The sequence below is a fragment of the Lactuca sativa genome, chromosome 2 (assembly GCF_002870075.4).
Source record: "Lactuca sativa cultivar Salinas chromosome 2, Lsat_Salinas_v11, whole genome shotgun sequence".
NCBI classification, from domain to species: Eukaryota; Viridiplantae; Streptophyta; class Magnoliopsida; order Asterales; family Asteraceae; genus Lactuca; species Lactuca sativa.
In genome coordinates, this window is record NC_056624.2 from 220,497,549 (window position 1) to 220,512,294 (window position 14,746).

Genomic DNA, 14,746 nt, shown 5'->3' on the forward strand with positions numbered 1-14,746 from the left:
TATCTTTGTGAAAATTAGCTGAAAGTGGAAGTAGCTTTTATTAGGACTATTCAGAAAAAGTTTGTCTTAAGTTTTGAAATTGAGATTTTAAACCCAATAGCATTGCATAGGTTTTAGAATGTAAACATATCAAAGTTTAACTTCAAAAGAAAATCGTATATACTATATATACATCTAAAACTATACTCACTAAAGTAGTCACCTTTTAAAAATAATTAGGTTCATCATCTATCAGAGAGCATAAATTAGTTCACTTATACAAAATAGTGTGCAACTATGACATCTCAAATTAAGATGTTCCAGGTGACAGTGACAATGATACAACATACATTATAATTAGGTAGCTAGGTTCATCATCTATCAGAGAGCATAAATTTATGGATTTCATTAATGGCATTGATATGGGTACCTGGAAATAATAAACGTAATAATGGGATTGTAGAGGGCCTCTGCCTCTGTGTCTGTGTCTGTGACTGTATGGACTTTAATTTCTTGATACCTGCTTGGATTAGTGAGGGTGGTGGCACGTTGTACCACTGGAGATACCATGAAACAAGTGTCGAGATGTTATCATCCTCTGACCATTTCCCTGTTCTAAAGTAATCATTGAGTATTATGTTGTTTCTTAAGCATGGAGAATATGCTAGAAGCTCTTGTACACGTTTGTTAAGGGAGCCTAGAAATGTCGATTGGACAATACTACCCCTTGAACTCATGAATCTTCCCTTCACCAGAGCATCATTGTATGCTAGTGCAAGCTGAATTTAATGCACAAAAACCTTCATTTAACTTGAAAGAAAAAACAAAAAGAGAGATTTATCTATAGTATTTATTACCTTCAAACTGGGGAGAAATTGAGAATCGTTTAGAAGCGGTGGTATGCCACTTGTAACTTCATCTGCCATAGATGCAACGGTTGTGTACAATGACAAGTAGACCTGTAAAAGTGCTGGCCTATCTTTACTCACACACTCAAATAGCACTTGCAAGCAAAACTCTTGGAAATCAGTATCCAATCTGCAAAAATCATGGTTTTTATTTATTTATTAATTTGTTTAGAATATGTGAAAGAAAATGCACAGGGGATATATTACGTACTTGATGTTCCATGAATGATCAGAGCAGAGAGCACCAAAAGCAATCAAGCTTGGATCCGATGAGAAGGTACTCACCAACTGATTAACACTTACTGCAGCTTCATCATCATCATTATTACTGCTACTACACCCTCTCAAGCTCCCCAAACCAAACACCTGTTTTATTATGCAAATTTAGTTTTAGTGAGAAAAAAAAAAAACATAATGTTTGAATTAATTTAATGTTGGTAGACGACTAGACCTTGTGCATTGCTCTTGAAAGCAAGGACTGGCGTCCTATGGGGTCATCCACATAGGAACAAGCTCCAACTTTACGTTTGATATACAGAATACCGGAATTAAACGGATCCTTCTTCTCCCCACCATTCCACCAAGGTTTCTCTGTAAAACAATAAATAGATAAACAAGCCATAAAATACAAATCATCATGTATAAAACTGTTAACATGAAGTTGAACTGAAGGTATGCATATCCACCTTCGGGATTAAGCTCAATTACTTGAGGCCAGTAACGAGGACCACAAACTCGAACCGTTTTTAACTGCAACAGTAGTATATTCAGTATCAGAAAACCGAATAAAATGCAAGTCACATGTTTTTAGAATGGGAATTAAAAAAACATTTGAAAAGGGAACTTACAAGAGCACGCTCAGGCAGAATGCAAGGAGTGACCTCACAAAAACTTGTTTCTGCATAATGATCGGTTTCTTTGACAGTGACTTCAAGAGGAGCATAAACAGGTAATCCCGAGTCCACGTCAACCGTTTGAACCCAACGAGCTTCCGTAGCAATCACATATAAGTGTCGAAATGCCTGTAATAATTTGTAAATTTAAATAATTCTTTTACACAGTTATCCATAAGCAAATGACAGGAACAAACAGGACTAACCCAAATTATAGGCAGCTCCAGTTCTCAAATACCATTGTGTGTGTGTGTGTGTGTGTGAGAGAGAGAGAGAGAGAGAAGGGGAAAGAACCTGAAGGTGGCAGCGATTGTCATTTGGTCCAGTGGGTAAACGTGGATAAAGGGTTATCAATAATGCAGCAATAGAGCTGTTGCTAGTTGAGAAAGTCCTCATTCCACCACCAAGGAACAAGAAACCAATAGCTAAGCTCACCTGAAAGGAATACATGCATAATTTTTTCAATTACAGAAGTTAAGATAATAATGAAAATACAATGTCGTAAAAGAAGAAAATGGAAGCAGGATGCTTATACAAATAGATAAAAATATATTGTCAATTCTTGCATTTAAACCTTAAATCTAAATAACATGTGACATCATAAGGTCTGAGCTGCATAACTGCTCAGAGAGAGAGAGAGAGAGCTTACAGCCATTTGAGTACCATAGTTGACATGTCCATCAGCTGAATTTCTACACCGTAGAAATCTCAACAATCTAAAAGTCTGCAGGTGCCCGGAACCAGCCATAACCTGATACCCCGACAACTCAGATACTTGGGTCTCGAATTTAGTATCAATTAAAAACACATGATACAAGGAAGCAGATTGCACTTACCACAGACAAGGAAAGAGCAATGAGGTGTAGGCATGTCTCTAATGTACCCCTATCAACATATTGAGACAATCCTCTTGGAAATCCAGGCAGAATTTTCACAGGTAGAGCCTTTATCTGCAATATAGATAAGAATAAGCTGAAACTAACAAAAAAAGTGTCAAAGAATATGGATTTTTGCACTAGGACCAAATGCATTATACCTCATTGAGGAAGGCAACAGCATAACTATAAAGCAAGTCCTGGGCATTTCCGTCTTTTGTACCAGCAAATCTCAACCCTGGCAACATTAATGGGAATATATTTAATCCAAATAAATAATAAATTAAACAGCTGTTCAATTTCAAGGATCACATACCAAGTGAAATACATGCACCAGCAACAATATTCACATACGCCTTAACAACTGCTTCACTGTCCATTTCCATCTCATCTGTGAGACCTTTGATGCCATTCAAGACAACTTTGGGTATCTGACCCTGAATCCAATCTTCTGATGGATAAATCCTAAAAATAAATGCAAGGTGTTTAAAGAGATCTCTTACTCTTTACATATAGCCAGCAGGAATATTAATGTAGCATATGAATTTTAAATAGTAGTACCTGCTCCACATTATTAAATTACGGGAAATGACACGGAGCATTATGAAGTCGGGCCTCACATATTGCAATTCGAAATGTGTTTGTGGGATACAAAGCCTGGATAGAATCACTTGCGATTCAGTCTGTCATCAGAATATTTTTTCAAAGTTGTAAATCTTGAGAACAGAGCTGACGTAAAATCATGAACAAAAATATATATAGTCATCCTTCCTGCCAAAGAGTTACCTTTAAGTACATTAGACCCAAAGCAATTATAGCTCCAGGTGCAGTTACATCTATATTGATCTGGGTTCCATCCATCATCTGCAAGCAACAGAAAATTAATGAAAAGAGAGAAAGGGTAATCAATTTTCTAACAAAAACAAGTAAAAAGCACAACCTGCCCAGAACCACGATTGTGATCATCCATTGATCCGTTGGAGAGATGGGATCTTTCCTGAGAAAAGCCAATTTAACAAAAAAAAAAAAAAAAAAAAAAAAAAAAAAAAAAAAAAGTCAACTACATGAAATATTAATTTTAGTCATCTTCAAAGTATAGTGAAATGAGTACTGATAATTGAAATCTTGTAGAATAAATGTGATGAGCATATTCAAAGAGCACTTACAAGATGAAACTCTTTGCTGCCTGCATACTGGAACAACTTCCCAACTAATGTATCCATGAAACCAGTCGCATCTAGCCCACGCCCTTCAGTTAAAGAGACCAAAATTAAGAAACAAGTCCAACTTCAAGAATGTGTGATTGATAAAACAACATACCCAAAGCAACAAGACCCAAGGAAAATCCAGCAGATACAGCGTATCCTTCCCTTTCAAGTACATTATCTCCTCCACTTCTACGCCCTATCTCACCCTGTAAAAGTTTATAAACTTAAGAGCTGGCAGAAAAAACTGAATAATGCAACCATGTATTAAAATAACAGCTAACAGTCATTACAAATGAAGACAGTAAAGACATGGAAACTCACCAGAAGAATTTGCATTGTTTGTGGGTGTGCAGACCCTTCGTAAAGAAGCCCAACCGAGACAAGCGCTGCTGACTGAAAATTGGTGAAATAAACAATATATTCAAACTACTATTTTCTAAGTATCTGGACATGAAAAGGAATAAAGTTGAAAAAACATGGATATAATTTGAAAACAATATTAGAATGTGACTATCATGTATGTGGTAGTGTAGGTTTCATGAGATGCCCCAGCTAAATAGTCATGAATGTTATATATGTAATAAAAGCCATGTGTAACTGTCCCATTTAAAGGGAGGGTGGCTTATTTTTTAAATGGAAGTATATATTACACGAGTATTAATAGCAATATGGTTATGCATTACCTGAAGAAGGGTTGGTAATTCCAGTTCCGGAAAGGAAGATGAATGGCGAGCTGGAATGTGTACATATAGAGACTGCAAAAGAATAATGGTTTTGGTGCATTTTAAAGCATCAGCAACATGTCTAAATGCAAAAGCAAATGTATATAGAAGCTAAGCCAAAGTGCTTGAGTTCTGAATAGTGGTTCCCAGAATTCATCAAGAAAATTAGAAAAGTATTTTTTTTTTTTAAATGACTAGCTACAGTTAGGCCAATGGCAAAAAATGATAGAAAATTAGCATCAACAACAAAGAAATGTAGGCGATTTAAGAAACTGGATCTGAAAAATCGATTTTCTTAGAGCATCTCCAACCCACTCCCATTTTTCATTATCTTCTCTATTTCTTCCCCCATTCCTCTCCAACCCTACCCCATTTATTCCCCTATTCTGGGAGAAATGAATAGTATAACACCATATTTGGTGTTATACTATTCATTTCCCCCAAAATGGGGATGATCTTTGAGTTGTCGCTTTTAGTCCCTCTTTTTATATATTTATACATTTTTGGTTTTTTTATCTACTAATTATAATTTAAATGTAATATTTAATACTTATATAATATTGTGTTATATATTAAATTATATTAATTAATTATAAATATAAAGTTTGTTTTTTGTTTATCAAATTCATATTAAAATTTAAATACATATTGAAATTTAAAACATGATAACGTATTTTACAAAAGCTTATAATTAAGTGTTATAAATATAATCTTATTTATTTAATATTATTGTAATGAAGAAAATATTGATTATATATTTGTTAAAACCAAATTAATAGAAGGGGTGTGTTTGACAATTTATATAACTTAGAAGAATGGAATATATTCTTTTTGGGGTAAAAAACGGAGTAGGGTTGGAGATGAAACACTATTTACCCTATTTTTTACTCTATTTTTGGGGGGGAAATGGAAGTGGGTTGGAGATGGCCTTACTAGTGACGAAAACACTATATCCTGCATAGTTCCTCCATAACAAAAGACTAGCATTAAAATTAAAGAAAAATGAGGGATATAAATTTTAATATGTAGAAAATTATGGTACAAAAATCACATGAGTAACCTTTGATATTGCCGGCTGCATTGTTCCTCTATAAGATGCAGCAAGTCCAAGCATTAGTCCTGCTGTAGTGCTCTCATGTTCCTAAAAAGACGAAAACATTACATAGACTACATCACTGGTAATTTTCTATGCAACTCTATGACATGGTGTTGATGCCTTATTCAAGTAAGTAGAAAGAAATATTGGAATTTGATCAAAGGTGCAACTTGAGTGCTATATACGCTGTCATACTCATGTGTAGCATTATAAAGAAGAATGAAATGAAAGCATTATAAGTTTGTTGGTCATTCAAGCCTGTAAATCATTTATATTGAAAATTCATCACGTAACCTAAAAGAAGTTAATATAAATGAACTTAAGCCATTTCTGATGTTCATCCAAAATTATCAAATCAATTTATGTCTCGCCAAAGTTCCTTATCACATATGCATCCTTGTAACCTGGCAGTTTTCAGAAACATGTAGCTCGAGTCTGGACAATATTAACATCCTTCTAGTACAATGCAAGGAGACAATGGAATAACTTGTTACAACAATATCTTAATATTAAAGTGCGATAAAAATGTTCCAGAAAAGGCGAGTATTGAAGGATAGCTTTGTGTAATGAAATGTAGCTTATATCAGCATACAATCAACTTTGGTTTCAAAAAAAATTATCAACTATACAGATGAAATGAACATGGAAAAAGAGATATCCAAAAAAACTTCAAGTGACCCCCTTCAAATACTCATTAAAATCTCTAAAATAACTAACCTAATACGTTTGAACATCCAGACTAAGGTAAAATATCAAAATGGAAATTGATGCTACAAAAAAGGATAGATCATAATGATAACACCATACCTGTGAATAATACTGATATATATCAGTTATATTCAGAACATCCAAGTGACCATGCAAACCCAGAGCAAGTAAAAGACCTGCATGGGTAACATTTGGTTCCTCGGGTTTGTTGTAGACAATCCAAGTCCTTGACATTTTACCCTGAAAGGATAATGCTTCATTACTAGAATCCAGAAGCAAAGATAAGATAAAATGGGCCAACAAAATAAATCATGGGAAACTGACATGTCAGACGAAAAAAAACCCTCTCAGATTTTGAGAGAATAATCAACAATATAGTTATTTTCACATACACAGAAGAATTAAGCTGTGTACATTATTTTCAGAAGAAACAACAAACCTGGAGAGGTGCCATCCGTAGGCCAGCAGCTACAGCATTGTGAAACTCAGGCCAGGATTTAAGTTCTTGTATATTCCTTATGTTCGGATCCAAGTTAACCTATGAAGCATGAAAAGAGTAAGATTTAATTAATGTACATATAAATATTCCCTTTTTTCACGAAACAATAAGCATGACTTCCAAAGTCTTTATCCAAAAATATAGGTAGCTTACAACAATATGCCTATAAAAGTCGTGTTCTTTTTTTCTCCTTTAAAGTGTTTCCCAGGCATGCACGACATAAATCTAATTTGGTACTTGGTATAGCCATTGAAACAAAAAGTATCTAGAAAAATTGAATGTTAAAGTTGAAATTGAAACCCTGATACTGGATCTCGGGAAGCAACAAAACAAAGCTTCAGTGGTACACCTATCTACTAGTTTCTCAGTTCATGTGGTCTCAAAGCTGTTGGAAAACATTGAAATAAAAAAAGAAAGAAAGAGTTGTAATAAACATACAGTAGCATTTTGTTGGGCAGGCAATCGACCTGCTAACATCAATTTAGGGACAGGAAGCGCCTGCGGAAAATTTCAAAGGAGGTTGTTAAACTCTCTCTTTTAGGTACACAGTAATAAAGAGGCAAAAAAAAAACATAATCACAAAGGGACTTACCTCTGTCAACAAAGTACATGTGGTTGAAAGGGTAAATGCACCACGACCAACAGGAAGAGCAGTTGTCCTTTGTGCAAGCTGCCATAACTGAGCCTGCACAACAAGAACAGAAGAAAACAGATAGCTGTCATCGCTAGATATTTTTCTACTCTTTTAAGAGATAAGAGGAAAAGAAAAAGATTACCTGTTGAAGATCTTGATCAGATGCGGTAGGGTTAACAGGTGTTTGAATCGCCACAGGTTTTGCAGAGCATAGAAGCCGTCTAACCTGCCAACATAAATAAGTTCAAGAATGAAGCAAAACACGTAAAGGATGGTATACCGATTTAGAAGTAACAGCATGCATAAGGATGTTATACCCACATCGAATCAAAAGAGGGTGAAATATTCTACAAAAAATAAACTTAAACAAACCTCATTTAGTCGCAGATCACGACCATACCGCAACTGTGTGCTGGAGTTGAAAATATGCTCCATGCCATCAATTGTAGATCCATCCACAGAATCTGTATCCTCAAGTTTTGAATTATCCAATCCAGTCGCATCACTAACTGAAGAAGGAATGGTAACTGGGCGTAGATGAAGCATGTAAGGTGTAGACATGGAAACAGAAGTCACGGTGTTGGAGGAATTAATTTCTGTGAATTTATTCGAGTGTGCTAAACAAGACAAAGAGAGGTCTTCCCTCCCAAGAAGAACATAAGCAGAAGCAGGCCAATCAGTAGGTGGACATTCCCGACACTTGTCTAGTACCTATAAGTTTTGTAGATAATAACATCAAGTTATTTGGACATATAAAGGTAATACAAAACTCAAAACATAACTTACATGTCTCAAGGGAAGTGATACACCAGCAGGCAGCAAGTCTAGTTGTTGCAATCCAAATCTTTCTCCAACCATTGCAAGTACAGTTAGTTCCTCGGGAGAAGAAGCTGATCCAGTAGCAAACTTACAATAAACATCAGATGACAGTTTGTTTCCTTCAATTTTTCCACCACATAACACGCTATAAAATGAAACTATCTTCCTGGCCCAACTCACAACAGAACTTCCATCTTTACGCATCAGATCTGGAAGATCAGCACTGCTGGTGGATGTACAGCCATGTCGCAAGCAGTTCTCTAGCCACCTAAACAAACTGGGAGGAGTTCTTTGAGATAGTGAAGTTTGGTGAAAAGAGTACTTTCTTGAAAGAGTAGGAAAGTCACGTATATAATAGTCCAGGTAACCGGATTCCCCCAAAAACTTTGAAACTTCACATAACAGAGCAACAAGAAGCCCTAGATCCCTGAAAAAACATGGATATACAGGATAACTTCCATGCATCAAGTGGAAGAGAGGAAATAATAAAAAGAAAATGAAAAGGGTACCTTTTACGAAGATGATTAAGTTTCAGACTTTCATACACTGCATGTAGTAAATCAAGAATCTCTAATAAAGATTCAACTGTGTGGGAAGTATCCAGGTGTTGAGAAGCAGTACGTGATTGATCACTTTGAAGTGATATTCTACGAGAAAATCCACTCATGAAATGAGATTTAGAATATTTCTCGTGAAAGCTGCTGTTGACAAGAAAGTCCCATGATGAACCTGAATGTATCTGAGGATTTTTCCTATCTTTCCCAAAAATGTATAATATGATAGCGCAGAAAGACTCCCATTCGGTATCAACAGGAGAATCCACCTTAGATAGATAAGCTGAATCACCATTGCCCCAAAGAAGACCCACAAAATGATTATATAAATTAGCTTCAAGTCCCTCGGCCATTGCTGTGATGCAATCATTTGCCAATGATGATGAAGGGTATCTACGAAAAGTACACCTGAGCATCTGTAATAATAAAATGGAAAAAAAAATGTAACAGTTAACTGAAAGAAGTTTAGCAAGTGAGAACATATGCATGTGAGCTGATATCAAACCTGTCCATTATTTACAATGACATTGATTCTCCCTTCAACAGCATCAGCCAATCCAACAACTTTTACATCTTGGAAAGCAGTCGGTGCTTCCAGTGGCTTGACATTGTGTGAAACACCACCATGGTCTTGAAAAGAAGGAAGGACATATCTACACAAGCATTGCTTCCCTGACTAATTAAGTAAAGATCATATAAGTTCACTATAAAATGTTAAGCACTTGGAGACACAAAAAGACAAATGTTTCTTTGAGCTTTTTCTTTTACTTATATACACACATAAATATTCTATATATATATATATATATATATATATATATATATATATATATATATATATATATATATATATATATATGTATGTATGTATATATATATATATATATATATATATATATATACTGTTAACAAAGTTATTGATCATAACAACTAGATGGCAAGAGCAACAAACTTAACCAGCTTACATAAAGTACAAGAGTGTTTTCAGGAGCCAAAACAATGATATCTCGATAGGGGAGCTGTCCAACTTTAACTCTGGAAAGAATAACAAAAAGAGTGAAACAAGGTTTATATAACATTATCGAGTTATGAAATAATAACCAACTACAGCAATCATTAAACAAAAGCAATGATGGGCATCCCCTACCTTGGGCGAGTTACAACAACAGGTGCTGCTGCAATGGCTGGTATGCTCCAGCTCATGTCAGGTCTAATATCATAGAGGATCTCACTGTTGAGTTCAACACACTGAAGCCTCACCGCTAATAACTTCTTTTGTTCTTGAAGAAGGAAACAAATAATGGGAGTTGCATCATTATCTGTTGCCAAAAAAACCTGTATAAAATCATTCCAAAAAAATAAGATACGAGACATAATTAAAACGACTAAACACTAATGTGGATCAGTTGAAAGCAAAACAAAAGAGTGTTGATATTCATATATCTTTTCATCTGAAAAACAGTCCACGAATATGAAAACCCAAGTTCATGAAAATTCAAGGCCCTTAAGTTTAATAGAAAGCTACACTCGTAAACTGGCTCGTTTGGAAAGCATACAGAAGCATTTACATACAGTAAAGGAATTCATTTATCCAATGAGTAACGATAGGGAGTAAAGAAAATAGGATTAATGATATAGTGGACATAATCGTATGCATTTATTGGTTAATTTTCACTAGGTAAATAGTTTACTAATGTCAGACGAATTAAAAATAACCAAGATAAACCAAATCATGCCATTCCAATAGAAAATAAGGTTTCAATCACAAGTAGTAGTGAAAAAACAATATAAACCACTAGCATGCCTTCCTCACTCCTTACTTTGTTTGCTTTCCCTCACTCGCTCTATATTTTATTGTTTAATAATATGTCGATTTTAACTTATGAATACATGAGAATGCATTACATAGAGGGATTGATGATAGCAAAACATCAAGTCCGGTGTTAAAAGACATCATAGAAATGCATATGAAATGTGTCACCTCACTTGCAGCTGTTTGTGCACCTTTCCCTTGCCATATTCTTCGAAAAAAGAACTTCTTAGATAACATTACATCAGGAAGTACAGAATCCACAGCTTCGAGGTTGGAATTCATAACTTCTGCAGTCCATAGGGAATGTTGCATCTTTCCTGAAAGAAAACCATATCCAATGCATGTGAGAATAAAACTCAAATTAGCTTCTCTAGGCTGCTATGCTTGAATATAAAAGTGTAAGCAAAGAGGACAGAATGAGAAAACCTTTATGATACGATGCCATAAGCGGAATAAGATCACTAGTCCATATTGTCTTCTCATCATATTCCTTCATGGTGTTTAACTTCCCTCTTTCCTCAATATGGATTGGCTAGCCACAAAATAGTAAAAAAGATTAACAGGAAGAAGATTGAACATTCAAATATGCATGCCTAATGCAGCTATTTAAACAAATGAGAGAAGAAACAAGACTGAAAAGACTTGAAATAATCCATCTTCATTTGTTAAAAAGGAGAAGTGTTTACAGACCTGTGGTTCTTCCAGCGGATCCTTTAAAATCAGATGTGAAGACACGGAAGCTCTATCGACCTTAATCATATGATCCCATGAACTTCTTAGATTAAAAGTTTGTTGAGGACTGTAACCCATATCTTTTTTTGAGCGAGGTATATCAAGGGCAGTTAGTAATGGACTTGAAGATGAAAAAAGAGAATGTGTTGATGAATTTGATTCATTTGTCTGTTGGAGAAGTAGACCAGATGGAAGAGGCCATATCGATGCAACAGCACGAGGAAGAGGAATAGATACCGCATCACCTGCCAAAAAGAGCATCATCCTTTAAAATGGAAATAAATGGCCACTTCTATTCGATAGTAAGATTGGCATGGCTAATGTAAGATTCTTAAAATAATAATCAGTAGATCCAAGATATAACAGAATACATTGTTTTAAGTCGGTAACTAGCCAAAATGCTGCTTAAATCAATTGCATTGTATTATAAAAATGAAAAAAACAAAGAAGGCAAAACCAATTGAAAGAAGACATTAACCTGCTCTATTATTTATGCTTCATAATAACTATAACTTTAATCTATTGATAGAATTTCTACAGAAGGAACTGATAGATCTACAAACCTGATGTGCTATAGACAGTCAAACTATCCACTTGTAGAACACAAAGACAAGCTTCAGACAAATCTCCCATACGACACCAGCAGGCCTAAACATCAACAAGAATGAAGGTAACCCTTTTCATCTTAAAAATAAATGAGTTATGAGCAATGCACATAAGGAGCAACATAGTCAAAGCAATGTCAGGAGATCACTTGCTACCAATGTTGCAAAAACCGAGGCAGCACTAGGTCAACTGACCAAGGAAAATCAATTAGTTTTATAATATATATATATATATATATATATATATATATATATATATATATATATATATTACTAATATAAAAACAAAATAGGTAAGGTAATTATGACTGATATCATAAGCAAACATGTATATATGAATAGTACAACATTGGTTTTTCCTCAGAACGTGTCTATCGATCTAAAACTTCTTCAAGGTGTTGGAACTTCATCAGCTCATACAGCTTCATTATATGCCTGGGTGGGGATTAAGTACCTGGGGACTAATCAAAGACTAGTTGGGGGCTAGTCGGGAATTTTACAACACTGTTTGCTACATCAAGCACAATGAGCTAAAAAAGCAAAAAAAGAAATACCATAATAACTGGCCCAGGTAAGGTGAATCTCTTGTACACTCTTGCTCCTACTGTCCATATTATCCTGCTAGCAAAAAAAACAATGGTGAAAAAGATAGTCTCTCTAACACAATAATGCCACCAAGCCAGTTTTGAATATCCTTACTTGACCCACAAGAGAGAGAGAGAGAGAGAGAGAGAGACAATAAATAACAAGCCATAAACTCGGCCAAGATCAAAGAACTCAGAGTCTTCACTCCCAACAGCATAGTCTTAGGATCCCCCTAGATTACATAAGTTCAATAAATAAACATATTTTTCCCTTTTGTTGTACTAATCATTTGCACTCCAAGATCTTATAGAGTGGTGTTTAACGAAATCATCTACCTTACTGGATTGTTGTAATTTACTGAGACTATTATTCTCTGTCAGTAATGTTGTGCAAACTTTACAAATAGAATAGTTTGAAAACTTGAGCTAATAGGTGTTGAATATACATACATACATGTTGGTCAAACATACATATCAATATATGTATGTATGATGTGCACCTGTATGTATGCATGTAAGAAACTTTACACTTTAGCAGATGGTTGATGTAATAAAAAAAATGCATCTCTAGCTATGTGCCTAGCTGTTGAATTTATGCATCATGTGCAAAGAAACAACAATGTAGAGTGGTCTACATTATCAGGTATCTATCTATGTATTATGTTAAACCAGTATCCACATGAAAAAATAAAACTTTTAGATCTTTGAGTCCCCCGATATATGGACTAATAGTAGTAGCCATACAAATTTGCAGAAGCATCAAACAATTAAACTCTGGAAAACATGCAGGCATTTCTTCTAGATGTAGGCATCCAGCTTTGTATCTGTAGATTACTGTGTATTCCTAGCTAATAAAGTAGACAGCCCCCAGTATACTTAGATCTAATTCTCACACCAATGTTTACCTAGAAACAAAAGTATACATTTAACCTATACCCATCTTAATAATTCGAATTCCTGTAATTCAAAATGAACGGAGGAGCAATTTGACTTCTTGGACGAATACAATGCAGACATGCTCTGACTATAATTGCAGAAGGTGGGGTGTTACACTGCATAAAATCGGTGTTGTTCACCATTAACAGTAGCATGATTAAATTTACTGGATTTCTAACTGTGATGCAACTGATTTGTATTTCAGATAGGGCGTTCTCTAGTACACAACATGTAATTATTATTCCATGTTGTACTGTCTATAACTTTTAAAAGGCAATCGCTAAGCATAATGAATAGCTATAATTCGAGAAAGAATAGTGAAACAACAACTAAAAATGATGAAATTACCGATTTCCTCTAATGAATAGCTCGTGATCGCTTCGATCACTCAATGAAGACGACGCTTCGTTGTCAGCTGACTCGGCTTCGTCTTGTTGTCTAGTAACTTCTGGATCAAATAGGAAGTATTCATACTCATCAGTGACCTCGTCGGCAGGTTTTCCGTCGAGAGCTTCAGCGATAAGACCGAATGGCTTGAACTCTCCAAGAATAGTGAGGTGTCGGACCCCGATTGATGACATTGTCTCCTTTGCAATCAAAGTGTTCGATGAATTGCTTGAAAGAAAGGGGTTTTGTTTAAAATTAGGGTCTATGCTCCCGTCTCCCGCCCTTTTTTGTGTTTTCTAGTAAGAACGGGCTGAAACTAGTAAAACCCTAGCCCGAGCTCCACCGACTTCAGGAGTCAGCACCGTTGTTATGGAATTCTTCACATGGACGTTTTTTTTAAACAAATTGATTCATATATGGATTATTATTATATCTTTCGTTAAACATTTATACAATATCACCTCCTACCCATCAAACACATATTCAATCATAATAATCATTTTATTCCCTTTATTGAACCATGATCATTCAACTTCTTCGTTCAAGTCTTTTCAATATCATGAATCACTCCATTCAAATCTTATTCAATCATAGTTATCATCATATTCAACTCTTATACTACATGTATTGTGGATGCTCTAAGTATTTAGTCTTTATGGTTTCATATTTTTCAAAATTGGTCTAAAATTATTATTATTATACTTTATTGAATATTTTATTAAATTTTATTTTTTTCTATTACAAAATAATATTTAATAAACGAAAGGATATGAATAGTGCTCTAGTATATGCAT

General features: G+C 34.9%; 1 protein-coding gene across 1 annotated transcript; it reads right to left on the minus strand.

The window, feature by feature from the left end:
* Window positions 1-183: 183 nt before the first annotated feature.
* On the minus strand, window positions 184-14,337 carry LOC111901265 (anaphase-promoting complex subunit 1). The gene is made up of 36 exons (XM_023897122.3): window positions 13,914-14,337; window positions 12,600-12,663; window positions 12,004-12,088; window positions 11,399-11,685; window positions 11,135-11,240; window positions 10,877-11,025; window positions 10,043-10,230; window positions 9,861-9,930; window positions 9,401-9,571; window positions 8,851-9,311; window positions 8,309-8,768; window positions 7,895-8,233; window positions 7,665-7,748; window positions 7,481-7,573; window positions 7,327-7,386; window positions 6,829-6,927; window positions 6,489-6,629; window positions 5,646-5,726; window positions 4,547-4,618; window positions 4,185-4,256; window positions 3,976-4,069; window positions 3,822-3,904; window positions 3,596-3,652; window positions 3,442-3,519; window positions 3,217-3,338; window positions 2,972-3,120; window positions 2,817-2,893; window positions 2,617-2,730; window positions 2,430-2,531; window positions 2,075-2,215; window positions 1,736-1,909; window positions 1,574-1,637; window positions 1,339-1,478; window positions 1,099-1,253; window positions 837-1,017; window positions 184-758 (listed from the first exon to the last, which is right to left on the minus strand). The coding sequence occupies exons 1-36, from the start codon at window positions 14,144-14,146 to the stop codon at window positions 354-356; spliced, it is 5,451 nt and encodes a 1,816-aa protein (XP_023752890.1). The 5' UTR covers window positions 14,147-14,337; the 3' UTR covers window positions 184-353.
* Window positions 14,338-14,746: the final 409 nt, after the last annotated feature.

Bases quoted from the DNA above. Each gene is read 5' to 3' on its own strand.
- LOC111901265 (XM_023897122.3), bottom strand. From the start codon at position 14,146: ATGTCATCAATCGGGGTCCGACACCTCACTATTCTTGGAGAGTTCAAG. The intron at 6,928-7,326 runs GTATGTTTATTA...CATGCTTCATAG, and splicing joins CTGCCCAACAAAATGCTACT to GTTAACTTGGATCCGAACAT. The intron at 3,905-3,975 runs GTATGTTGTTTT...CTTTAACTGAAG, and splicing joins CTTGGGTCTTGTTGCTTTGG to GGCGTGGGCTAGATGCGACT.